The sequence below is a fragment of the Nannobrachium achirus genome (assembly GCF_963921795.1).
Source record: "Nannobrachium achirus genome assembly, chromosome: 15".
Classification (NCBI taxonomy): Eukaryota; Metazoa; Chordata; class Actinopteri; order Myctophiformes; family Myctophidae; genus Nannobrachium; species Nannobrachium achirus.
In genome coordinates, this window is record NC_137822.1 from 2,895,159 (window position 1) to 2,922,358 (window position 27,200).

The window sequence follows — 27,200 nt, forward strand, 5'->3', positions numbered from 1 at the left end:
TAGAACTGTCACTGACACTACACTACACTACAGTATCTCTAATCTACCCTTCCAATAATCACCAACGGGTGATGTCATGATAGCTCCCTCCAATTTTCTATTCAACCAAACAGTTTCCTCTCCGGCCTCCGTAGCTGTTGGGGGGCGTTTCTTCAATGAGCGCTTTTTGTACTCTGCAAAACGGCAACAGCGTCAAGTTCTACCTCTATGGTCAAGTTAGACAGTAGACACGAAGACAAATGTGACTTCCGGTCTTTGTCTTCAAAATAAGTGTTCATTTAACTCTGAGAACGTACACGTGACGTGACGTGACGTGACGTGACGTGACGTGACGTGACGTGACGTGTGTATATTTTATTCCACCAGACCAGACCCTGCTGTGTAGGTCAGCAGGAGCAGGTGGTTGGTAATTGAGGGTGCTGACTTGGATGACAATGTTCAGGCCACCATCTGTTACAACTACCTATATCTGACATTTGACTCCCTGGTCCTCTCTGAGCTTCAGAAACGCCCATATCAAGTGTGTTATACAGTATTTGGATAAATAAAGGGGCCCAGCACTGGTTGGAAGTGGTTTACAAACAGCTTCCACACGTGGTTTACAAACAGCTTCCACGCGGCCCGGTGTCGGCTACCATTAGTCCAGTGAACAATTAAGGCATGTCCAAGTCCATAGTCCACCACCCGTCTGTCATCAGGCTGACCCTGGACTTTTGCTCTTCCTCATCATGGACCTACCTGTGGATTAGGCTCTAAGTGAAAGTGAAAGTTGCCTGTTGGGCAGAACAGTCACCATTGACGTCCAGTTGTGCAATAGGCTACCTGTCTGTGATTCAGCATGCAGCTGTTAACTTACCATGGTGGCGACACTGTATCAGTGATGTCAGCATGCAAACAGACGGAAAGTTTTATATATAGTCTATACAGTACATAGATATACACACATATAGGCTACATTATATATATGTCATTTTTTGAGCGGTGCCAACCACTCCTACTGGTCCTACATCTGGCTTTGTCTGTTTGTCCCGTGTCTCCCCGGACTCTGGTCAATTGGTGTCTGTATGGCCAGAGTCACATTGGCCAAGCTTCGTGGGGCACTTAATGAAATTAACTCATATAGCACTGCTCACTTTACACTGGGTGGGATTTTTTATCATGATGTAAGAACAATGGCTTAATTCTATTTCAGTGTGCTGAACTGTAGTGTCTATGTCCATCAATTATGTAGGCTAATTGGTTATAGGTAGGCTGGTTTGAGGTTTCTGAACTGTCCACTGTGGTCAGGCGGATATAGCCCACCTAAACCTAATTAACATTAGTGAGGCCAAATTTAATTCGCCTTATTGTTGAAAACGTGCGCATCCATAAACTAAAGTGTAGCTTCATTAAACTGAAACCCATGCCTAAGGGTCATTCACCAGGCAAGATAAAGAATAGTGGATGGGAGTCGATGGTAGCCTGATTGATTGATTGAAGAATTTATTAGAAGTTTGCAATAGAAAAAAGTACAGTTTCATGACAGTACAAATCACTGGTACAAGGTCAACTAAAAGGAGATCCTAGAAAGCCGAGGCTTATTTCCACAGGAACCACACTTTAAGTATCTCATATAACATTGAAAGACAGACGGATAGAACATAGTAGGCTACTTTATCTAGGATAATATCAGTTTCAAAAGCATAACATCAAATACAAAAGGCAGAATACAAAGAAAAGGGGGGGGGGGGGAGCATGGGGGCTTAGTCTATTTACAAGTCACGGGTAGCTGCTGTCTGAAGGTGACTTTTCATACCAATTTTGAAGGAGGCTAGGGATTTGCTCTCCTTTAGGGCTTGTGGAAGGGCGTTCCACATGTTGATGGTATAGCAGGAGAACGAGTTAGCGCCTTGTTTAGTGTTAAATCTACGCTGATGATGATTAGTGGAGCTGCCTCTGGTGTTATGATCGTGAACATCCTTGACCTTTAAGAAGTAGTTTGTCAGGTACATGGGAATCTTGGAGGTGTAGTGTATCTTGTACACCAGGCCCATTGCAAGATGCTGTACTCTGTCAGCTACTTTGAGCCACCCCACGCTTTCGTGGTGATGCTCGGTAAGGTGGGTCAGAGGAGGGAGACCAAGCACAACCCTAATTAGTTTGTTTTGGGCTGTTTGGAGCTTTAGCTTTAAGGCAGCTGGGGCGTCGCGATACCAGACAAGGACTCCGTAATCAATGAGGGGCCCAATAAGAGCACCTCCTAGTGTCTTTCGGGATTTAATATTGATCAGTGGGGCAACTCTTTGCAAGAAGCGAATTCGTTGATTGACTTTATTGATTACCTTGGTGGTCATTTTTTCACTGGATAGGTTAGCCTCCAGGATGCAACCCAGGTAGCAGATGTGTTTTTTTCTTTCTATCACAGTGTCACCTACTTTAATTGTGAAGTTCTCAACTAGGCTAAGTTTCTGACTAGATCCAAAGAGGATACATTCAGTTTTGCCTAGGTGAATTGAGAGTCTGTTGTCATTGTCTGAGTCTGACACTTCAGTCCGCACATCACCACCCTCTGCTGGTGGGAAACGTAGTGTGAGATGTCTGGCGCTCGCAGTCAGGCAAAGTCGATGGTAGTGTCACTACCATGTCACTACCATCCACTTCAATTGAGAAAGATATTTTTATTTTTTAACTTTATCTTGCCTGGTGAGAATGCCCCTTAAACTTGACTCAAATTAATGAATTAACTTTTATTTTAACGGTCGTTGTGTGAAATTGTATTACCGATTATCTAGTTATTTGAGTAGGGAAAAATCTATGCTTTAAATCTATGCTTTAAATTTGAAGAAGAATCTGTCAATTTCCGGCGTTTCCGTCGCCAACTGCGCCAACCTGACGCAGCTTCCTCTGGTTGCTTGCTATTCTCATTACTTTTCTCAAAGCTCAGTGATAAAGTTGTATCCTTCATTGTTCCGTTTGATTTGTAAGTTTATCAGAGAGGACGTGTTAATTCAACACGACAGGATAACATGTATTTATACAAAACAATCACCCTTATTAGTCATTACTGACAGACAGTAATCACTTGCAGACGGGCTACCAACAAACCGAGCTACAGTGGCTGTTATTTCGCAACGACATTTGTGTTTTAAAAGCATTTTGTGGAGGGAAAAGGCGCTCATTCTGTTTGACTCGGTGCGGTTTCGCGAGAGGACGTTGTTTGTGCTTCAATTTACCACAATTTGTGCAAAGAAAATGAAAGCTTGTCTCCAGAATAAAGACAACAACCACGGGGGGCGCTGTTTCCCCCCACTATACTCATATTAGAGGGGGAGTGATAGGTCCATGCAATGGAGCAAAATGGCGGATCATGTGCAGGTAACCAGAGGTTTATGTTTTTGTAATGAACACAATGATTGATAAGCGTACAGATGGGCTGATGCATGGATTAGGATACGTTACTGATCGCACACGGCTAACGCGTTCCCCCGCGTGTGCGCGGGCGGCTGTTTGGTGGTGCTCTTGGTTGTAAATAATAATAAGGATGCGGGGTGCTTGTGTGTTGACTTGTGGCCTGTCATCGTGCAGAGAGAGAGGGAGAGAGAGCGAGCGAGCGAGCCAGAGAGAGAGGGAGCTTATTGCATTAACATTGTGCTACCTAGTTTTAGCCGCAAGTTTCGCGTAAAACGAAACGCCGGACACCTTGCTTCGCCCGTGCCGCAATGTTTTATTATCGGCGACGTTGACGTGTGAATATCTCCGGAACCGGGGGGGTGGGGGCGACACAACAATGGCCATAATTATGATCCGAATAGTTATCGAAGTAAACAATAAAAACACACACACACGCCAACCATCCCCGGGTAGATTCTAAACGGGCTGGCCCTGGACGTCGCTAAGGATGAGGAGAAAACATGTCACATCGCCCCGCTATACGGTGTGGGGTTTGTGATGATGGGGTTGTTTTTGCGCCGTTTTTTACGCAGTTAACGGGGGGAAAAAATATAAAAGGGTGGGTAGGAGGGTGGGAATGATGGGAATCCCAAATGTTCGTTGTTTTGTTTATGCGCATTGTGATGCGAGAGGGAAGTTTGGCTCCACTAGCTCTGGTCCATAGCGTTAGGAGTTCTCCTTAACCTAACGCTATGTCACCGATCAGCTCTTATGCTCACAGCCGCGGTAGACCAGGCGACTCAGCCTCTGGTCTGTAGTAAAAATAAAGAATACGCTTTCGCGACTCATCAAAACAAAGACGGTTCTAAGGCGTTGAAAGCCTACTTTCCTTAGTGGGGAGTCTGGGGACACTCGGAGCCCCGCACCTCACGTCTAAAATACACCTTTTGGCCAGAAAACAAAACATTACACCGGAAGTTTTAGCTACTCCACAGCGCCCTCTACAGATCTTGTCAATAGAAAATTCCATTGACCAGAATTTGCCTCCCGGTGGAAATATTTTATTTTCTGGCAAAAAAGTGTATTTTAGACGAGGTGGGAGGCGCAGAGTGTTCCCACTAAGGAAAGGAGGCTTTCAACTCCCTTAAGCCGTCTTTTGTTTTGGCGAGTAGTGAAACTATTTTCTTTGTTTTTACTGCAGACGAGAGGGTGCGCAGCCTTTACTGTGGGCGCAAGGGCTCATCGGTGACATAGCGTTGAGGAGAACTCCTTCTAACGCTATGGACCAGAGCTAGCTCTCTACCAGTTGCGCTAGCCAGCCCCAGCTCGCCGTGATGGCACGATACGTCCAGTCCAAAGCTCGCTCGCGCGCCCCGAAAATAGCCGATCTAACCAGCCCGTGGGGAGGCTTGTAGATCGTATATTTTCGGGCCACGCAACTATACAGTATAAAACAATCATAACGTCCACCGTTACCACACCACCGCCACGCGCTGTGAACGTTAGCCGCCTGGAAAGTTCTCCCGCGCAACAACAAAACCTCCCTGGTTATAGTAGAGGTCTGTGGACGACGGTGTGGTGGTTTCGGTGTGTTTTGGTTTGGAGTGCCGTTCTCTTTGTGTGTTTCAGAGCCGGTCTATTTGAAGTGTTTTAATATTGAATGTCCAGGCGCTTGTGTGTTCTGTGGCTTCTGCTAATGTTCACGTGTGTCTGTGTCCATGGTTGCTGCTGGCAACATGGGAGCCTGTAGTGTACACTGTACTGTACTGTAGTGTAATGTGTTTCCAGGTTTTTCGCCCCCCTGTTCCTGGACACGTTTCAGTTAAAAGTTGCTATTGCAATGTATGTAAGCTGGTGGCTGTTGATGACACGCCAGGGTGCCACAAGACAAACAAAATGCATTTGTAATTATATTGATGCTTTTTTTTTATATAAATGTATTCAATTTGTAGCCTACACATGTGGCACCTTAAACCAAAAGCCAGGGGGCTTAACTCCATTGTGATGGTCCTTTCTTTATCTAAAGATACTCAATGCAATGCCTAGGGAGTCGGGACCGGTCGGGACACTGTCATGTCTGTATTAGTTGTGAATATGATGTGGAAATGCCTGTGCCTGGCTGACTTAAAGTGATATAGGCCAATAAGCAGACTAGATGATCATTGGATTTAAAGGCTTATTATTATCCTCTCTAAATCCAATGCCACTTTCATTCATGGTTGAGGTACTATTACTGGCTGCATGAGCACATGTCACAGTATTCTCTGAAATCCATATTATGTGGCCCGACCAGAACACAAACACTTAGAAAGTTAACATTATTTACAGTCACTTTATGGGCTATTCTTAGCCCTATTATGTCTTGTTGCAGAGCTGGGCTGGCTTTTGTTGGAATGTTGCCAGGACATTTTAATCACAGATGAAGTCTTCATTATATATAATACACAAGTTAATATTTTGTAATGTATGTAAATTACATCTTACGAGTGATTCCCTGTGATCTTCACTGCAAATATTTTTTTTCTTTTTTTTTTCTTTTTTCATTTTGGGGCACTGCTGGTGGCTCTATAAATCTTAACAGCCAACCACAACCACCGTCAACATTGGCATTAAATAGGGGAAATTGTAAGGGCTGTATGTAATGTCAGTATAGCAAATTGATTGAAGGCAGTTTCTCCTGATCCACTACTGTTTGTAAACGGTGCATTCTGCATGTGATATCATTGCTGACTATTTATATTGTTGTTGCCATTTATGAGACTGCTTGTTACTTCACTTAATCATCATATATTGGACAACCTATTTAAGATGGTCTCCCTCTCTTATCTTCTAAGATGACCTGATGAAGGTCTCTGGATCAATGCTGTGAATACTTTCATTAGATGTTGCATTGTTACAAACAGTGTCTACCTTGGTCGGCCTTTGGTCTTCGCTGATGCACCTGTTGGCTCTGTAGGATCAATTTGATTTAATCAATCAATTTGATTGAAATTAGTACCCTGGACATTACAATTTGTCATACAACCTTCTATACATTTGGAGAGCTATTCCTTTAAGTGCAATATAAAACATTTGTCTGCATCTACTGTTGTAATAATGCACACATAGATTTTATATAGCGCTTTTCTAGGTACTCCAAGTCACTTTACAGAAACAGAATAAGAACTACTTCATTAGGAAAACTTTTTTTTAAAGGTTAAAATCCATAGGATGCCCTGTCAGTCACCCCAGATGCGTTTCTATGTCTTGGGGCTGCAAGGCGTTGAGAGCTTGTAGATCAGCTATTTTCGGCAAATCGGTTTGGTGTAGAGGTAAAAAAGAGCAGACCAAGTACGGAGTGAAAGGTCAAGTTAACTAAAAACACAAATCCAACATACATAGACTGATGACAGTGCTGTCAAACAAGTCAATGAATCTATCTATGAAATCGATGAAAATCTGCATCACACATTTATACAATAGAGAGAGTGGGTCCCTGCTTCATCTCTCTCTCTCAGCTTAGGGGTCCTTGGCCTGAAAACGTTGAAGTCCCTTGATCTAACGGCGGATGCCGCGACCCTCTGTGCCGAAGAGTTGAACATATTTTATGCGGTGTGTGTCTAAAAACAATACCAAAAAATGCAACGTGTCCAAGAGAGAAGCGCATTTTAGGTTTGACCGTACCATAGGAAAAAAATGTTTTTACATTCCTCTAAAAATGATTCCTGCTACAACATACCGTTTATGTCCGATGTCCTATAGTTTGTTCACAGGCACACAGAGCCTCCGCACACTTGAAGTTCACAGCTCGTGTGTTCAAAGTCTTTAATATTTAATTGTTTTTGTCAAAATGTGATTAAAAACCACGGTAACCGCTGGACAAATACTGGGTAAAAAGCAGGTGTTAAAATAAAGTCACCGGCGGAACATTTTGACAAGAGAGTGACAGGGAGTACGAGAGGAAAAAGAGAGGGCGAACGTTTCAGTCACACTGGAGGGATGCTGGGCTAGGCTTGAATATAATTAACCAAGAATAATGTATGTTTCTTTATTGTCACATCACTGGTGACGTTCCTTTTTGCATGAGCTCAGTTTAGTTTTCCAGTTATGGAGAAGAAGGGAGGCAGGGAAGAAAAACGTGTATTTAACTATCGCGCGAAGCTTGGCCAATGTGACCCTGGTCCCTGGGCGTACAATAAACTTTGAGCGCTTTGTGTCAAGATGTAGTCCAGATGTAGGCCACGCTTCAGAGCCCAGATACAGTATGTACATGACGTTAAGCATAAGGTGTGAAGCTGTTAACACATGGGTAGGTCCACATAGCGGCAGGTATGTGCATGCTGTGGTTATTTTTAGAGATGTGCCGATTGATCGGTGAGTGATCGCGATCGGCCGATAATGCCTCTATCGGCTTTGATCGGTGTCGGCTTTGCCGATCTACAAGCTAGATCAGCTATTTTCACAATATTTATCTGTGGGACTGAATGTAACCTCCGCTTCAACTCCTACAAGTTGAATTGGATACTAAAGGACCTCAGCCTGCAATCTCCTAATGTTTATACTTAATATACAATGTCAATGTTTTGTAAGAAGAATCATTGAATATATCGTCACTGTCGGGCAGAAACCTTGTATCTCCAAGTTTCACATTTGTAAATTTTTTCGCAAAGTAAAGCACTGCTTCATCACACAAGGCCATCGCACAAAAGTAGTGAAAACAGCTGATCTACAAGCACACCGCGAGGCGTTGTGTGCTTGTAGATCGGCTGTTTTCACTAGTTTAAATCATTTTTAAATTGATAAATGCAAAACAAATGGTTTTGGACATACAAGGTTTTCACCCGACAACGACGATATAAATGTTGCAGTAACACAATAAATAGAAGAATGTATGGATTTGACGCTGTGATCGGGAATATCGGCATCGGCAGATACTTATTCCAGTTGATCAGTGATCGGTACCGGCCCCAAAAATCGCGATCGGAGCATCTCTAGATATTTTGCAGCTAAGAATGAAGTCTGTCAGATCTGCACATGACTGCAGACATATGCGGACAAGGAAGTGAAGTATAGAATAGATAAGGTATTCTTGCTGCGAGTAAAGTCACTGCACTGTAGGATAAGGACTTGTAATGCTTAATTTATACTCCACGGTGTACGTTGGTGTCACTCGCTGAAAATAAGCACGATTGTAGATCGTCTATTTTGGGCACACGACACCGATTGTAAACCAGGCTTTAATGTCATCTGATGTGTAGTTGTGTACATAAGTCATGAGTTCTGCTCAATCAGCCTCCACTATACTTGATTAACCACAGCCTTAATGTCTATGCTATGTACAGACAATATATGCTAGCATAATGTGCTAGATCTACAAGCTTGTGGGGGTCTCCAGACCCAACTTTGAGAACCAATTGGCATAATACAAATGCAGGCTGGGCTAACAGTAGCTATATACCTACCTAACCATTATTTATATTAACCAACAACAATGACACGCAAGCGGAAAGGGCATTATATAAAAAAAAAATAATAGTACTCATGCTTCAGGTTTTTATTCCACAAAAAAACAAGTGAAGTGGAGTTAAAATGCCACTATGGTGGATTACTGCACAGCGGCTATATCACCACCTTGCCACTTGTTCCAGTCCTCATGCCCATGGATAGATCTTTAACCCTTCAGAGCGTACAATGAAACCAAATGTCCATTTGGTTTCATTTTACGCTCTCAAGAGTTAAATTATTATTAAACATTTGCATTACTTAATTTACAAGAAGTCTACACAGTTAAAGAATGTAGAAGAATTGTTAATGAACACTTTATTAACTAATGGTGTCTTGTTAAGGTGGGTCACGTGTTTCACCTGCTCAGTCTGATTCACAATGTGACACCGGGACCAAGCCAAAAACGACATTTTACTTGACACTTAGCATAAATACTGTATGTCAGGTGTCAAGCAAGCATGCATGTACACAACCAAGCGGTTTGCTCACACGTCTCCTTCATCAATAGGACATGAATCGGAGTCGGGATGGATGCAGGTCACAAATAGGCCGTACACTTAAAGTAGGACTGTCATCTAAAGGGGTACTGTCACTTTAAAAAGTAATCTTAAAATATTAGTCAATATGTTTATGTCATTGTGAGAATTCGCAATTATAAGCCATTCAAATTACCGGTAATTGACTAATAATGAGTAATAGTTTGACACATAAATGATGGTAGGATGATCAAATAAATGCACAGACCTTTCCAACGGAAATGTTCGTTTTGAGTAATTTTCCCAAAGGCGACTTGACAAAAAGCTGGGGACAAGGGCTGCAGCCATTGATTATTTTCGTTGCTATTATTCTATTGATTACCTTTTCAAATTATTGAGAGACATTTGTTTTTGTCTTTCAAATAAAAAAAAGTAAAACAGCAGATCTACAAGCTCAACGCGTATCAACAACACTTGTAGAGCTGCTATTTTTACTATTCTAAAATGTATTTTTAAAGATCAGTTGATTGGCTTGATTAAAAGTGCAACATAACCCCAGTCATTTGCCATTATCACAGACATGGCATCCAAGTGTCCTCATGTTCGAAGGCATCCATCCAGGCACGTTCCAAACAACATCAGTGAGGCAGCAGGCAGCTGAGCCAAGGAGGCCTGTCACAGTTATTACATAATCGTCTAATCGCAATTATTTGACATAATCGCATTTATTTGACATAATCTCAATTCTTTTGTCACAATCGTTTTCATGTTGAAAAATGTTCATATATATTTTCGGAAATAGCAGATCTACAAGCTGACGATGTGATGCGTGGTCAGCTTGTAAATTGACTATTTCCACTGTCAATGTTATTTTTTAAGCATAAAGTTGTCAAATATGTCAGTCATTTTCTTAGTATATTTCATGTCATATCTGCTGCCTGTGCAACTTCAAAGCCTACAAGCCAAACAGAAATGTTAAAAAAACGCAATTAAATCGTTAATCATAATTATTTGAGTGACAATGAGTCGTCAAGTAAAATGTCAAAATCGTGACAGCCCTATTATTGACATGGGCTTTTGGCAGTTGATGAAAATGATAGTACACGACTCAGGTGGTCCAGTTATTAGACTTGCTCAAGATATTCAAATCACTGTTATGAAACTCCAAAGTGCCTCCTGGGAAGGATCTGAAGTGATGGATCATTAAGTCAATGTTATTGTTTGTGGCTAAATGGGAATTGACTTGTGAAGGGGTCTCTGCTATGCAAAGATTTTGTCTAGGGGGGTTGAGTGTGTTTGAGCAGGGTTGGGAAGGTGTCATGGAGATGCTGGTTTGGGGTTGGGTCTTGCAACCAAACTCTTATCTGTACCTTGCAGAGTTGTGCTTTTTGACAGTCTTGGGTTATCTACACATGTTTTACACACATTGTCCATCTTTCCTGGAATGGCCACGCTTTCTCACAAAAAATATGCATGCTAGGGATGGGACGATATGAAAATGTCATATCACGATTATTGTGACAAAAGAAATCGTGATTTACGATATTATCGCGATGATGAAAATCCATTATCCTGGGGCAGAACATTTGCCCAAAAAATAGCCGATCTACAAGCTCACAACGCGTCGCAATGCGACGCGTTGTGAGCTTGTAGATCGGCTATTTTTGGCAAAGACATTTGATATAGAGTGAAAAAAAGACTATCAAGTACGTATATTATAAGTATCTTTTACCAATTATAGAGGGTTTAAGTGGTACTGGATATGCAGCTCGGCAAATAAAAGGTGAATTGATCCCAGTGCATGATGGATGACGATATCACGATACAATTATCGTGAGTGTTTTTTTTATCACGATAAACGATAATATTGCATATTGTCCCATCCCTAACACTGACAAACAAAATGTTGAGGCTCTTTGGATGCAAACACATTGAATCTTTGAATTACAAAGTGACAGACATGCATTTAATGCTGGCCTCTCGCACCTTTCTTTAGCCTTAGTAATTTGAGTTTAGAATGCACAATTTAAACCTAATCAAAACAAATCGCATGTCTAAATAACGTAACCCAGCAAGAGCCTTCCACCCACCCATATACTCTCTCAATCCAAGACACTATTCTCCCACTCCCAGAACTTGATGTCCCCCCTTATCATCTCAGCAGTTTTATCAGTAGCATCTCCAGTCTCACTGTGTATGACTCGGCACTTCTCTTGCCTGCCTCCAAGTGCGGGTGGGATTGAAGAATGGATTTGAGAATCTCTTTCAAGCATGTGTTTCTTCTTTTTCTTCGATTGGTGCTGTCAAGTGAATAAATCGTCATGAATAATGGTTGGTTGACTTTTTGGGGCGGGTGGGAAGTGCACAATGTTGTAAAAAGTCTATCTGATTATTAGTACTACTTGCTACTTACTGCTCAAAGTTTCTCGTGGTCAGCTCAACTTAGCAGTGCGTGCTGCTGATGGTCTTCCTCGCCGGACAAAGCGTGGGGCCGGGGATTAAGTGGTTAAGGGGCCCTGCCCGGAGTCTGAAACACTTCCGCATGACGCTGACATCGTTGACAAATCTTTTGTATCTTTATTATTCCAGCCTTTTTACCATGCATGCAAGCGCGCTGTAACCGCAAGCTGCGTTTTAACCCGCTAAAACCAGCAAAGCATCTGTCATTTTAGATTTTTGCGCGGGCTACAGTATTTTTCCGAATGCTAGCCTGGGCGTTTAGTTCGCAAAATCGATTTGAACACTAGGGCTGTCACCATTATTACATAATTGTCTGATGGCAATTATTTGACATAATCGCAATCATTTTTCATAATCGTTGAAAAATGTTCATATATTCTTTTAAAAGACAAAAATAGTGGCGATAGCAGATCTACAAGCTCACAACGTGTTGCGGTGCGACGCGTTGTGAGCTTGTAGATCGGCTATTTCCACTATCAAAGTTCTTTTTTAAGTATAAAGTCTAAAGTATCCACTTGTTTCCGCGAGAATTTACAGTAGCATTATCTGTGGGACACTTCCGGAGAACAGCAGACATACAAGCTCACGTCGCGTCGCAGATGCAACCGTTGTGAGCTTGTAGATCACACTCGGCTGCGGCGCCGGAAGCTGCCGCACACCTTCTGCGCAATGCACGATGGGATGTTGGAAAGTTGTGGATAAAGTCAAATATGTCAGCAATTTCTTTGTATATTTCGGTGTCATATCTAACATGTGCAACTTCAAAGCCTAAAAGCCAAACAGAGATGTAATTGTCAACGACAAAAACACAATTAAATCATTATTCGCAATTATTTGAGTGACAATTAATCCTCATAATCGTGACAGCCCTATTGAACCCCCGGCAGTTAATTGGTGCCCTGCCGCTATTTGTGATACTTGTTTAGGTCCATTTGAATGGCAGGTGATGCGCAAAACGGTGTCAAACCCCCAGCGGGTATTTGGTGTCCGGCGGCTATTTGCCCCCGAGCTACTATTTGGAAATGTACAGTATTCAAAAAATAGCAGATATGCAAGCTCACAGCGCGTCACTTCGTGCCACACTGCAATCTTCTATATCTGCTATTTTTGAACATTTTTGGAAAGTGTGAGAACTAGGCTAGTGCTTTATGTATGTGGGAACGTTAATTGTCAACAAAAAATTCTGCCCATACGAGATGAGTCATATTTCCGAAGCTGGAAATGTGTTTTTGTTTTCCGGGAATGGCCAATCTGACCCCAATCTGCCTGATGATCCTGTAGTCTGCAGCCATGCTGTAGCGGTTCAAAGTAACATCTGGATTCCAAATTACTTGTATTGTTGTGACAATAACTGCCAACAGATCTGCAGATCTACTGTAGTTGTAGTAGGTAGGCAAGGCAGTTTTATTTGTACAGCACATTTCAACAACAAGGCAATTTATTTTAAAGTATTTTACACGCACAACATCAAACAAAGGAAATGATGACATTTGGGATGCATAAAACCAGTGGTGTAAACTAAGTACATTTACTTAAGTACTGTACAATTTTGAGGTATTTGTCATAAATCAATGTGCAGGTGTGGTGTGGTGAGGTGTGTTGTGCAGGAAGCTCCAAACACAAGCAGCAAACTGGACATGGTGGCACTAGCTTTATGAGTTCTTCTGTGAGAGAGATCTTTGAACATTTCTGAAAACTATCACCTATCTAGGCTATAACACACCCTAGATCAGGGGTTTTCAAACGTTTGTTGACTCAGGGCACCCCTGTAAATAACGTTTTCATCCACGGCACCCGAGTTACACTGTTCATTTTTAGAATCTTACATCATATTGGAGAAATATCCGTTTCCATCAAAACTGACTGAAAATAACGTTATACTTGACATTTAACCACTGGGAACCCCAGCATGCCTAGTCTGGGAGGAAGGTTCACCAAAAATAGACGATCTACAGCTTGTAGATCGGCTATTTTTGGTGAAGAGAGTTGTCGTAGATGTAAAAAAAACAAAACACGTGTGTGTGTGTGTGTGTGTGTGTGTGTGTGTGTGTGTGTGTGTGTGTGTGTGTGTGTGTGTGTGTGTGTGTGTGTGTGTGTGTGTGTGTGTGTGTGTGTGTGTGTGTGTGTGTGTGTGTGTGTGTGTGTGTGTGTGTGTGTGTGTGTGTGTGTGTGCCTGGCCTGAACAACAGCGCCCCTCCCTTGACATGTGTGGTCAGAAAAGGTATTGCAGGCTACAGACAGACAGACACGCACACATACTCACGGCCACGTATAGGAGACGGTGTAACCACCGCTCAAAAGAACTCATCAAGTACAGTGCAAATCAGGCCTGTTTTACTAAGCATAGTGAAGTGATATTGATGTAGTGATATTGATGAATTCCAAATATTATCAAATTATCTCGCGGGCACCCCTGGACTGGCATCACTGACGGCACCCCAGGGTGCCCCGTCACCCACTTTGAAAACCCCTGCCCTAGATAACAACACTGGGTTGAGCAGGTAGTAATCGATGGTTGTCTCTCCATTTTGCTGCTTGTGTTTGGAGCTTCTGCATCCTGCATAGCACACCTCGCCATTGATTTATGTTGTGGTTCTCTACTTGTGGGTTGGGAGACTCGGGACCCCCAGGGGGCTCCCCACATGATGTGACAGGACCTTTAAGACCTTTCAAAAAAATCATTGCTGCATCAGATTGGCCAAATGATCAAATAATAAGAAAGACGAACGTTACATTTTTGGGAAATGTAGGTGTGTGGTAGGGGTGGATATTGGCAAGAATATGGGTCACGATGCAATAGTATCACGATGTATTGCGAATCTTTGCGATATGATACTATTGTGATTAGGGCTGTCACAATTATTACATAATCGTCTAATCGTGATTTTTTGACATAATCGTCATAATCGTTTCCATGTTGAAAAATGTTCATATTTTTTAAAAAAGGTCAAATTGTGGAAATAGCAGATCTACAAGCTCACAACACGTCGCATCGCGACGCGTTGTGAGCTTGTAGATCGGCTATTTCCACTATCAAAGTTATTTTTTAAGTAGTAAGTTGTCAAATATGTCAGTAATTTCTTTGTATATTTAGGTTATGTGTCATATCTACCATGTACAACTTCAAAGCCTAAAAGCCAAACAGAAATGTAATTATCAACGACAAAAACACAATTAAATCGTTAATCGCCAATTATTTGAGTGACAATTAATCGTCATGTAAAATGTCATATAGTGACAGCTCTAATTGTGATACTGTTACGATATATCAGTTTAAAAGCTGAAGGCGCTGCTCTAATGTTGTTGTATTCGTCGTTCGCAGCCATTTCCTCGAGAGATCTCACTGAACCGTGGAAAGGGGAAGTAGCTACTAATAGTACAGTGACATCTAATGGCAGCGGAGTGTCAGGACCGGACTTCTACCATTGGTTCCTATGCATGGGGAACATATTCTATTTTCCTCAAAGTATCGCGATACTATGGCCTGAAGTATCGATACAGTATTGGCAAATAAACTATCGCGATCGATGTATTGCCATATCGATTATATTGCCCACCCCTAGTGTGTGGTGTGGCATGTGTTCACATGCACATTTCCCAAATGTCTACTGCCCTGGCAGTATCCGGGGTAGCGTACATAATGGCTTTCTTCTCTTGCATTGTCTAGGGCTGTCACAATTATTACATAATCGTCTAATCGCGATTATTTGACATAATCGCGATTATTCTTCATAATCGTTTCCATGTTGAAAGATGTGGAAATAGCAGATTTACAAGCTCACAACGCGTCGCATCGCGACGCGTTGTGAGCTTGTAGATCGGCTATTTCCACTATCAATGTTCTTTTTTAAGTATAAAGTTGTCAAATATGTCAGTAATTTCTTTGTATATTTAGGTTATGTGTATATTTAGGTTATGTGTCATATCTACCATGTGCAACTTCAAAGCCTAAAAGCCAAACAGAAATGTAATTGTCAACGACATAAACACAATTAAATCGTTAATCGCAATTATTTGAGTGTCAATTAATCGCCATGTAAAATGTCCTAATCGTGACAGCCCTAATTGTGTCTACATAACGTGTCTGTGTGTGTGTCTTCCCAGGGCCTTGCCCAGCTGGAGATCCTATGTAAGCAGCTATACGAGACTACAGACACAGCTGTTAGACTCCAGGCGGAGAAAGCTTTGGTGGAGTTCACCAACAGCCCCGATTGTCTGAGCAAATGTCAGCTACTACTGGAAAGAGGCAGTGTAAGTTACTTATAGAATGTTATTCCATCGCTGTCACCTACTTGGCTGCTGTGGCTTCAATTAGAAATGCACAATGTGTCATGTTTACAATATTAAGTTCTCGTTTAATTCGCCGATATGTGATTGTTAAATTTCACTCAAAATGGCAGCAATTTATCAGATCAAGAAGTGTTCCGGGGCGCTTGGGTGGTGGTAAAGTGCCTGCCAAACAGCGTTGGAATCCACCAATTGATGCTTTCGGCTTTGTCGATTACTATTTCTATGCATTTGATGTATTGATGTTGATGTATTACCTTGCTTATTGTAAGTCGCTCTGAATTAAGAGCGTCTGCTGAATGCCTAAATTGTAAATAGCCGGGGTGGGGAGGGTGATATTTGTCACTGCACGTACTCCTACGGGCTGGTGGCGGCACCCGTCATCAGGGACTAGCGACTGTAAGCAACGCTACAGTTACGCTACGGTAACTGGAAATGATCAGCGCTCGATAGATCAACCTGCAGCCGTCCCTACAACGGCAGAGGCTAACTTTCCACGTAGCGTCTACAACGCCTGCTGCTTGGTCGCGTCGCCATGGGAACCAAAGAGTTCACTAAGAACAGGGGTCGGAGCCCGTCGCGGAAGGCTGTTGCTTAACGATTTTGACTGCGATTTTGTCATAGCAGCCGTAGTCCCGCCTCGCGTCGCGGTTGTAGAAACGGTCAGCTTAAACTGGCTATTGTTGGGTGGTAGGAGTTGGAGGGAAGTTCTACGTCCTCCCGGTGGGGGCTCCTCACTGGCGGCTGAGGCAGTAGGATAAAACAGCAGTGACAACACACAAATGTGTGTGTGGGGAGGAAAATAATTGGCACACAACTGAATTGGGGAAGAGAAAAATGACAACAAAAGTGTTCCGTTGCTATTCACCCTGAGACCTTTTACAGTAATAGTGTGTGTGTGGCTAAATAACATTTGACAAAAAATTGTGTTGGCAACTTGTCATAATGTTTTACTTTTTAAAATGAAACCTATTTGATGAGTTCAAAGACTGTTTTCTTTTGTCTCCACAGTCATCGTATTCCCAGCTGCTCGCCGCCACCTGTCTATCCAAGCTGGTGTCTAGAACTAGCAACCCTCTGCCCCTTGAGCAACGCATTGACATCCGTAAGTTCTGTCACTTTTCATACAGAGGCACATCGTTTTATCTCCCTAACAAGGTTGTTTCCATCCAGTCGAGCTTTGAGTTAATTTGCACTGATTCAATTTAAAACAATACACTGTTACGCAGTAGGCTCTTATGCATTAACTGTAGTCCCAGTGTACTGAGTGAAGGTGGCTTATGGCCGGGCTACACCAAGCCTTTTCACACGCGTCAGTGCGTACGTGGGGCGTACGCGGGGCGTGCGCGCGTATGCGCGTTTTGGAAAGATCCAATATCAATGATATCGGCTACACCAGGCTCAAGGATAGAGCGAGCCCCGGATACGCATGCTGTAAAAATAGGATTGGTTCTATTTTGTGCGTGCGCACGTATGCGTTTTGTATACAAACTCCTTGGTCTCCCGCACATATACTCCCAGAAGGTACACATACTCCCTCTTTTTGCACACGCACAGACAGCACACGCGTGCGTGCGCGTTTTCTGGTGTAGCCGGGCCGTCAACCATTTCCTTCATTGTGATTGGCTCTGCAGCTGATTTAACTGTTTCCGGGTTAAATCGGTGGCAGAGCCAATCAAACGAAGCAATTGGAAACTGAATCGGAAACGGTGATCACACATTTAGTAAACCAGGACTACAATTCTTTTACAGTACAATCATAACTTCTTGCTACAACTACATCTATGCAAGCTACCGATTAATTGCAGTTATATGTTAAATAAGTGGTTCTCAACCTTTCCAGGCTGTGATCCCCCCACCCCCCACACTGATGAGCATTTGGAATTTTAGGAGTTGAGGCATTAGATTTATGACTCGTTTCTACAGATAAATATTGTGAAAGGGTGCATCTCTCCACTCCGACATGTCTCCTTTCCGACATGTCTCCATTTCGACACTAACCCTATCTCTAACCCTAACCCTAAACCGAACCCCCATGGGAGTGTCGCCACTCCGACAATAAGAAGTCAATTTTGGAGTGGCGACATGTCGGAATGGAGAGAGCCTCCCATTGTGAAGCAAATTGTGAGGTGTTGTGAACTTTTAGATTGTCTATTTTTAAATATTTGCCCGTTCTTAATTGTTGAATTATTAGTCTGTTATGGACAGTTCCTGAACAGCACAACAGTCACACATATTCGTATTAGGAGCGCCAATGGCCTAGCGGTTAAGACACATACCACATATAGGCTCTAATGCAGCCTGACAGTGAATCACGGGTTCGATTCCCGGGTCCAACAACGCGTTGCTGCGTGTCACGCCCCGTCTCTCTCTCCTTGTCACTCTATCACTGTATCTGAATAAAAGTAGAAAGCCCCCAAAAAATATCTTTAAAAAACATTGGTGTATTGGCATGTCTTGGTATGTATTTGTTATACAGCGGTTTGTTTCATCCAAGTAATGAGGATGATTATTGCGACCGTAGGTCGCATTTACTACCAAAACCTCCACAGGCTGTCTGTGAGTGAGTCAGTGAGTCCGTCACACGTCACACGTCACACTTTTTCCCTGCTTATATCTCCGCACCCGTTGACCCGATCCATGCCAGATTTTACACACACAGATTTTACACACACACTCCTTGCCTGCCAAACTACAACCTCCAAGGACCCCCGGAGCCCCAGGGACCCCCAGGTCCCTGGGGGGCGCCCCCAGATGTAAAAAATGACCAAATGTGCAAAAATGACCAAATGACCACCCCAACGGGGCTGCTCACGGGGAATTCCCGGGGACCACCGACTCCTGGTGCTCCAGAACGGATGCAAAAGTGGTGGCGCCCCCAGTGGAGGACCCCCTGCCACTGCAGCGCACATAAAATGCCGTAACTCGGGCTAGGAGCGTCCGGGAGAGCCGGGGCCGGTACCTATTCGTCCGCCAAGGCAACGCGGAGACCCCACCCCTCATTTCTCACATGGCCCTATTCTAGCGCCACCTTCAGGCCGATTTTTAAAACACATTTTTGGACACTGCTCCTACAGTTTTTGCCCTAAAATCACGAATATCACTACACAGCATGTCTACACTCATGTCATCAACATGGATCAGGAAGATTTTGGAAAAAACACATTTTTGCCCTATTTGTGGAGATAAGCCACCTACGGTCGCTTATCTCCCGATTAGGGAGTCTTACTGGTATTATGTTGTGACTGTTGTTGCTGATTAATGGGTCTAGTCACAGATGACTGTTTATTAAAAGTAGATTGTTTGTCTCTTTGTTGCTGCAGGGAACTATGTGCTGAATTATCTGGCGACGCGGCCAAAGTTGGCTGCGTTCGTGACCCAGGCACTCATTCAGCTGTACGCCCGGATCACCAAGCTGGGCTGGTTCGACTGTCAGAAAGACGACTATGTCTTCAGAAACGTCATTGCCGACGTTACGCGATTTTTACAGGTGGGTTTTTGTGTCTAAGGCCCTCGATGTAAACTGTAAATTCACCGTGAGAGAGGGTGTTGCATGGACAGAATTAGTATGTCTTTGTGCCTATATCTGTTAGCCTGGAATCAGACAAATTCGAACATGTTTTGTCCTTGGAGGATTTGGGTCTGGGGGAGAGTGTTTTCTGCTGGTGTTTCAGTCCGAGTGCATCAAAGGGTGCGTTCGGAAATGCGCACCGGGTGTGTGCTCAGTGTAGTGAGTGCCTAAACCTAACCCTAATCCTAACCCTAACCACAGTAAAACTATAAAACTATGCCTAAACCTAACCCTAACCCCCTAACCCGAACCACACCCTGTGCGCATTTCCGAACGCACCCTTTGATACGCTTGGACTGAAACACCAGCAGAAAACACTCTCCCTTGGGTCTGGCCCCACTCATTGTGAATCCATTTCCTCACCCTGACAATTTGGGTGACCAATCAGGGCCCAGTATTGGTCTGGTCTATAACCAATTGTGTCCAGAGCCATTTTTTTAACCCGTCCCTTGGGGGAAAAAAACGTCCATATAGAAGTACCAGACTCCTATACACAGAGTTATAGTCTGGCCACGCAAGCTTATATTTCTGTCTGTTAGGCTGATTTGTTTCTCAAATATACTGTATGTTTTCTTAGGATTGACTATCTACACTTGTTATTTGCACGTGATCTGATGGGATTTGTTTATTCAGACATCGCTCGCCAAAAATAGCAGGAGAAAAGTAATCAGATGAAGACGCGTCTTCGGAAGTCTCGTTTGAGTCTGCAAGAGCCAATTGTTTGCTCATTTGCCTAATAAAATGTTGGAGAATAGCTATTGGAAGGCATTACGTTTTTCATTATACACTGTTCGCCTTGGACTCTCCACTTTTTGGTGTCTCGGGATATTTCATAAAAGCAGGTTAAAGCCTCATCGGTTGGCTGTATGTAGATTAGAACAGTCAGCAAGAACATATTTTTAGAACGGATAATACCTAAACATCATGATTGTACAGATAGTGCTAATTGTTTAGGAAACACAGCACTAGTGTGGGTGTGTATGCATTATATGTCTGATAATATATGTCTTTACAGGACAGTGTGGAGCACTGCATAATAGGGGTCACTATTCTCTCCCAGCTGACCAATGAAATCAATCAGGTAACGTCCCTCTTAAACACTCCCCACTATCAGTTATGGTGTTTATTATACAGTCTTATTTTTATTATAATATTTATATATTATATTGTGTGTTCTGACGCTCAACGCTTTTCATTTATTCCCAGGCCGACACAACACATCCGCTGACGAAGCATAGGAAGATAGCGTCGTCATTCAGAGATTCCTCGCTCTTCGACATATTCACTTTATCCTGCAATTTGCTCAAACAGGTGCGCATAATGTATTTTTTGGTTTTTACCTTCTGCTTTTCTCTGCTTCGATCGAAGGATAATCAGAAATTATTTGTTGAGTGTCGTCTGTGAGCGATGCATTTTCTTCCTGTTCCCATTGCATTATGCTTGTTGTTAATAGACCTGGAATGCAGATCTGTGTTATGATAGATTTGAACCACTTTAACCATTATCTTTTTAACTTTACTATAAAAAAAATAGCAGATATACAAGTTTACACCACCGTGCTGCGAGCTTGTAGATCCGTTATTTTATTATTATTATTTTTTTTTTAACTCATACAGTGCCAGGTGACTTTTAGAGCAACTTTCTCACTATGGGCTTCCCTGCCAAGCGACTTTGGGCGACTTTTACTTAGAAAAAAAAAAAAAGATTTTTTTTTTTTTTTTTTTTAATCTTTTTGGACCCCATTAAATCTAGTAAACATGATTTCAATCGCGATTTTGCATGTTCCACCCCCATACAACCCCATCTTTATACAGGGCAGCCATCTTTGTTTACATAACATGTAAAACATAATGGCTATTATCTCAAGAATGCCTGAACGGATTTCCAATCTTTTTTTTTTGTTTGAAAGCTGTGAACAGCCTGCACAAACATGGTGCATGATCTGTGCATGGGTGTGCATGATCTGTGCACTACAAATTACATGGAAGTCTATGGAGAGGGCTGGCACTAATGCCACTCGAGGGCATTTTTAATTGGCAGTAAGTGAGTTAAGATTTGTTTTTGGGCTTTTTATGCCTTTATTTGATAGGATAGTAGAATGACTGGAAATGGGGAGAGAGATGGGGAATGACATGTGGCAAAGGTCGTCCGGATCGGGAATCGAACCAGCGACGCCAGCAGGCATCATAGCCTAGTATGTGGTATGCGCCTTGACCACCAGGCCAGCGGGCACCCAGTTATTTTTTTTAAATAGTGAAACATTGTGCAAGTCTTTGAATATTTTGACAGGATTCTATAAATGTCTTCTAAATTAGTGGTTCTCAAACTTTTTCATGTCAAGGACCCCCAAAATGATATGTATTTGGCCACGGATCCCCACAGACAATCGAATAAAAATTAAGATAAAGATTGTCTGATGAAGGTCTAAATACGACCGAAACGTTGTGATTCCCAAATAAATCCCCCTTTTTGCATTTGAAGACGGTGTGCATGGAGTTTTTTTTCTTATTCATTTTACCGGACCTTGTTTGGTCTCTCCTCGACGCTTCTGTCACTTTCGTAGATGTGCAAGAGTCTCGTTTCAAGATCTTTTTCAAAAATAGCTCAGTCACAGTCACTGTGAGCTTATATATCTGGTATCTTTCAATAGCTGAAGTATAAAATAATTCCACGTCTTAATGGGTTGTTAATTTGCTTCTTGCAGGCATCAGGGAAAAACCTTAATCTGAACGATGAGTCTCAGCACGGCCTGCTGATGCAGCTGCTGAAGCTAAGCCACAACTGCCTCAACTATGACTTCATAGGAACTTCTACAGACGAGTCTTCGGACGACCTCTGCACCGTACAGATCCCCACGTCATGGAGATCAGGTTGGTAGCTCTGCCTGTCTCTTTAGCCACTCACACTGGAAGCCGCACGGTACAAGGAGCCAGGGGTGTCCCACCAAATTCTGGGCCCTGGGTACAAGGATTCACTTCAGTTATTTTGTGCTTTGAACTATTGAAAAATAGCAGATATACAAGCTCACAGCGTGGCACCGAGTGCCGCGCTGCGAGCTTGTAGATCTGCTATTTTTGAAAAATCGTGAAGACTTGTGCAAGTCTTTGAATATTTCAAATTAGTGTGGTATGCTATGTCCAAAATACAGCTCCTGTAGGATTTTTGTGCCAAAATTGATTTTTCTGCAGATTTTGGTTCTATAGGGTCCAAACTATCAGAAAATGACGGGGGTCAAATTTTTCGACCCCTCCCTCATCTCCTGCGGGCGGTTCACTTCCGTTTTGGCCCTATTCGGCTATGTATTCCCAATTTCCCATAGTATTTTTTGCTAATATTGATTTGTTTGCTGTTTTGGCTTCTATAGGGACCATACTATCAGAGAATTACGGGGGTCACATTTTCAGACCTCTCCCTCATTTCCTGGGGGCGGGTCACTTCAGTTTTGGCACTATTTAGCTATGCATTCCCAATTTCCCATAGGATTTTTTGGCTAAAATTGTTTTGTTTGCTGTTTTGGCTTCCATAGGGAACAAACTATCAGAAAATAACTGGGTTGAAATTTTCAGACCCCGCCCTCATTTCCTGGGGGCGGGTCACATTTTTGGCCCTATTCGGCTATGCATTCCAATTACCCATAGGATTATTATTTTTTTGCTAAAATTGTTTTGTTTGCTGTTTAGGTTTCTATGGGGACCAAACTATCAGAAAATGACAGGGTTCAAATTTTCATACCCCTCCCCATGTCCTGAGGCGGCGAGGGGGGAGGGGGGTTTCAGTTTTGGCCCTATTCGGCTCTATATTCCCATAGATTTTTTTCTTCTTTTCTGTTTCTTTAGGGACCAAACTGTCAGAAAATGAGGGGGTTCAGATTTAGCATGCAATTGAAGATGCCAGGGCAGAGCCCCTGTAGGAAGATCTTCCATGTGTCCCATAGCATGATCTGACGGAGGACGATTATTCTATCAAAGTTCTTATTGTTGATGCCATGGGTTTGCTTCAGAACATGAAAAAGACAAAAAGCTGTCAGATCTTCAGGATGCATTCAACAAACGCATCATAACGATGATAGCTGGCTATGTTGAGGGTCGAGTTGTCTTCGATAGGTAATATATGGATCAGTTGAAAAATACGAAGTCTTCATCCAGAGATGAAGCTCACTATGTCCATCAAGGAACTCCAAGGAGAAGTTGACATGTGTTAGGCCAGGGACTGCTTGAGTATTTCTCAAGGGACAGTTCTTTCATGCTCGTTGTCATATATGATACCTTCATCAAGGGACATGATTTTGAGGAGGTGCACACATCGAAGAGGCTGCTGACACCGATATCCAATTGCCCTGAGCCCTGAGCTTCCACCAATTGAAGAGAATTGGTGGAATTCAGAGAGTGGAGGGTATGTTCCAGTCAGGTGTCTTGCCCTCCCTGCTCCAAAGGCAATACTTGCTCATCACATGTGGCTGCAAAGTTGCAAGGGACAGTCAGTCTCTGCAAGTGCTATGGCACTGGACTGGAGACTTTGCCAACAGTATAAAGGCCCATTCTCACTGGGCCAGATTAACAGATAAATAAATATCTTTCTCCATTCAAGTGGATCTGTGACAGATATTTTCTTTTATCTGTATCTTACCATCCACTTGAATGGAGAAAGATATTTTTGTATCTGTTTATCTGGCCCAGTGGGAATGAGCCTTAAGGGAGGACATAGATAACAGTGATGATGAATAGATCCTGCATTTGACAAGAATAATAACAGGTCAGAAGTATAAATGCTTCCCCATCCTCCTCACTTGAACTGTTCCTACCTAAACTATTGAATAGCCTCAGAATATACTGTGAAGTTGTTTATAAAGTAAAGTACTGTAAAGTACTCCCCCCAGGATATGAGGGAGGGGTCTGAAAATTGGAACGCTGTCATTTTGTGATAGTTTGGTCCCTATAGAAGTCAAAACGGCAAAGAAATACATTTTAGCAAAATACTCCTATGGGAATACATAGGTGAATAGGGCCAAAACTAAAGTGACCCCCCCCCCCCCCCTCCCCCCCCAGGAAATGAGGGAGGGGTCTGAAAATGTGTACCCCAACATTTTCTGATAGTTTGGTCCCTATAGAAGCCAAAACAACAAAAGAAAAAATATATTTTAGCAAAACAATCCTATGGGAGATTGGGAAAACATAGCCGAATAGGGCCAAAACTGAAGTGACCTGCCCCCAGGAAATGAGGGAGGGGTCTGAAAATTTGGCCCCCATCATTTTCTGATAGTTTGGTCCCTATAGAAGCCAAAACAGCAAACAAATCTATTTTGGCAAAAAAATCCTATGGGAAATTGGGAAAACAAGGCCGAATAGGGCCAAAACTGAAGTGACCCGCCCCCAGGAAATGAGGGAGGGGTCTTAAAATTTGACCCCCGTCATTTTCTGATAGTTTGCTCCCTATAGAAGCCAAAACAGCAAAAAAATCTATTTGGGCAAAAAAATCCTATGGGAAATTGGGAAAACAAGGCCGATAGGGCCAAACCTGAAGTGACCCGCCCCCAGGAAATGAGGGAGGGGTCTGAAAATTTGACCCCCGTCATTTTCTGATAGTTTGGTCCCTATAGAAGCCAAAACAGCAAAAAAATCAATTTTGGCAAAAAATTCCTACGGGAATACATAGCATACCGCACTAAATCCTTCTAAGGTGTTTTGAAAAAAAAAAAAAAAGTTTCTGTCAGTGGTGCTCAAAATCTTTTATGTGAAGGACCCCCAAAATGATATGTATTTGGCCACAGACCCCCATCTCAAAATATTTAGTTGCAGGGACCCCCAGAAGCAAAATTTGAGTTACAAATGTTCGCTTGAAAAATACATTTATTCAAAGATTTGCACACATTTTCACGACTTTTTACAGATCTAAAATTACAGATCTACATGCAGCTTGTATATCTGCTATTTTTCAATAGCTAAAGTATAAAATAACGAAGGCCCCTCCACCTTGGACCCTAGTAACTCAATCCCACTTCCCCTGCCCTCCTTATGATGCCCCTGCAAGGAGCAAAGCTTTATTTGGAGAAGCAAATGGTACCAATAGAATGTCCTCACCGATTCCGATAACTTATCGTATCGGTTGGTACCAGTGAGTAATAAAAAAAAAGGAACAAATAAAAATGCCATTATTAATTGTTAATGTGCAGCTAGTTAGTTAAAATGTTGTCAACATCAACTGAAGCATTCGAAATATGACTGTAAATGCATATCCTGTGATAAATGACGTGGTATCAGAATGGCACTGACTGGCATACTTGCCGATACCAACATTTTAGGCAGTATACCAGCAGCTTTACCGATCAATATCAGCATCGGAAATGACTCTAGAAGCAATGCAAATTTTGGGTCAGTGACTACATTGGAAGCCACTTCTTCAAATAAAGTTTTGCGTCCTGTTCCGTTCGGGTTGGAACAGTTTGTTGTATGTTTATAGTGGGAAAATAACTGATCTACAAGCTCACAACTACGCAATGCATTCAGAGCTTGTAGATCTGAGTGGTTTTATTATTGTGTATCATTATTTTATGCTTTAACTATTGAAAAATAGCAGATATACAAGCTCACAGCACGGCACCGAGTGCCGCGCTGCGAGCTTGTAGCTCTGCTATTTTTGAAAAATCGTGAAAATTAGAATTTTTACCTGATTCTATAAGTGTCTTTTGAATCTTTCTAAGACTTTCTGAAAAACCCATGTTTCTATGTCAGCAATCTGGCTAGCCATCGGTCAAAGAAAAGGTCCTTTTCACTCAACTGGAGCTCAGTTAGTCTGCTCTTGAGAGACTACTATGTCAGTGGTTCTCAAACCTTTTCATGTGAAGGACCCCCAAAATGATATTTATTTGGCCACAGAGCCCCATCTCAAAATATCTAGTTCCTGGGACCACCCAGAATCAAAATTTGAGTAACAAACGTTCGCTTTGAAAATACATATATTCAAAGATGTGCACACGTTTTCACGACTTTAAAAAAAATAGCTGATCTACAAGCTCGCAGCGCGGCACTCGGTGCCGCGCTGTGAGCTTGTATATCTGCTGTTTTTCACTGGTTAAAGCATTCAATAATTCTAGGCCTAAATGGGTTAAATGATAGAAGATTTCCTGGCATTTGCGTTAACTTTTCCCTCTTGTCCCCGCAGCGTTTCTCGATTCCGCCACCCTACAACTCTTTTTCAACTTATATCATTCCATCCCTCCGTCCCTTTCCCCGTTGGTAAGCAATACCAAGTTAGCATGATGTTGTAAATGTATCCAAAATTACAAGTCAAAGTTTACACAGTTTGTCATATACGATAATGTGTGTTTGTGTGTGTGTGTGTTTGTGCAGGTGTTGTCGTGTCTTGTTCAAATAGCTTCAGTTCGGCGGTCTCTATTCAACAACGCAGAACGAGCGAAGTTCCTTTCACAGTTAGTTGATGGAGTTAAGAGGATACTAGCAAACCCACAAGTACGTACTGTACACTTGCACGCTTTGTACACATCTCTTTTACACAGGGTTCCCACGGTCATGAAATTCCTGGAAATATTTTGAAAT

The 27,200-nt window shown here is 42.5% G+C and overlaps 1 protein-coding gene across 1 annotated transcript in view; it reads left to right on the forward strand.

Moving 5' to 3' along the window:
- Positions 1-3,318: 3,318 nt before the first annotated feature.
- xpo7 (exportin 7) overlaps positions 3,319-27,200 on the forward strand; it is a 64,545-nt gene continuing 40,663 nt past the window's right edge. The window contains exons 1-9 of the mRNA XM_080743126.1: positions 3,319-3,354; positions 15,894-16,040; positions 17,088-17,181; positions 19,400-19,566; positions 20,663-20,728; positions 20,854-20,958; positions 22,352-22,517; positions 26,806-26,879; positions 26,994-27,113. Of these exons, the coding sequence (XP_080599252.1) occupies positions 3,322-3,354; positions 15,894-16,040; positions 17,088-17,181; positions 19,400-19,566; positions 20,663-20,728; positions 20,854-20,958; positions 22,352-22,517; positions 26,806-26,879; positions 26,994-27,113 (972 nt within the window). The 5' untranslated portion in view covers positions 3,319-3,321. The remainder of the gene's footprint in view (positions 3,355-15,893; positions 16,041-17,087; positions 17,182-19,399; positions 19,567-20,662; positions 20,729-20,853; positions 20,959-22,351; positions 22,518-26,805; positions 26,880-26,993; positions 27,114-27,200) is intronic.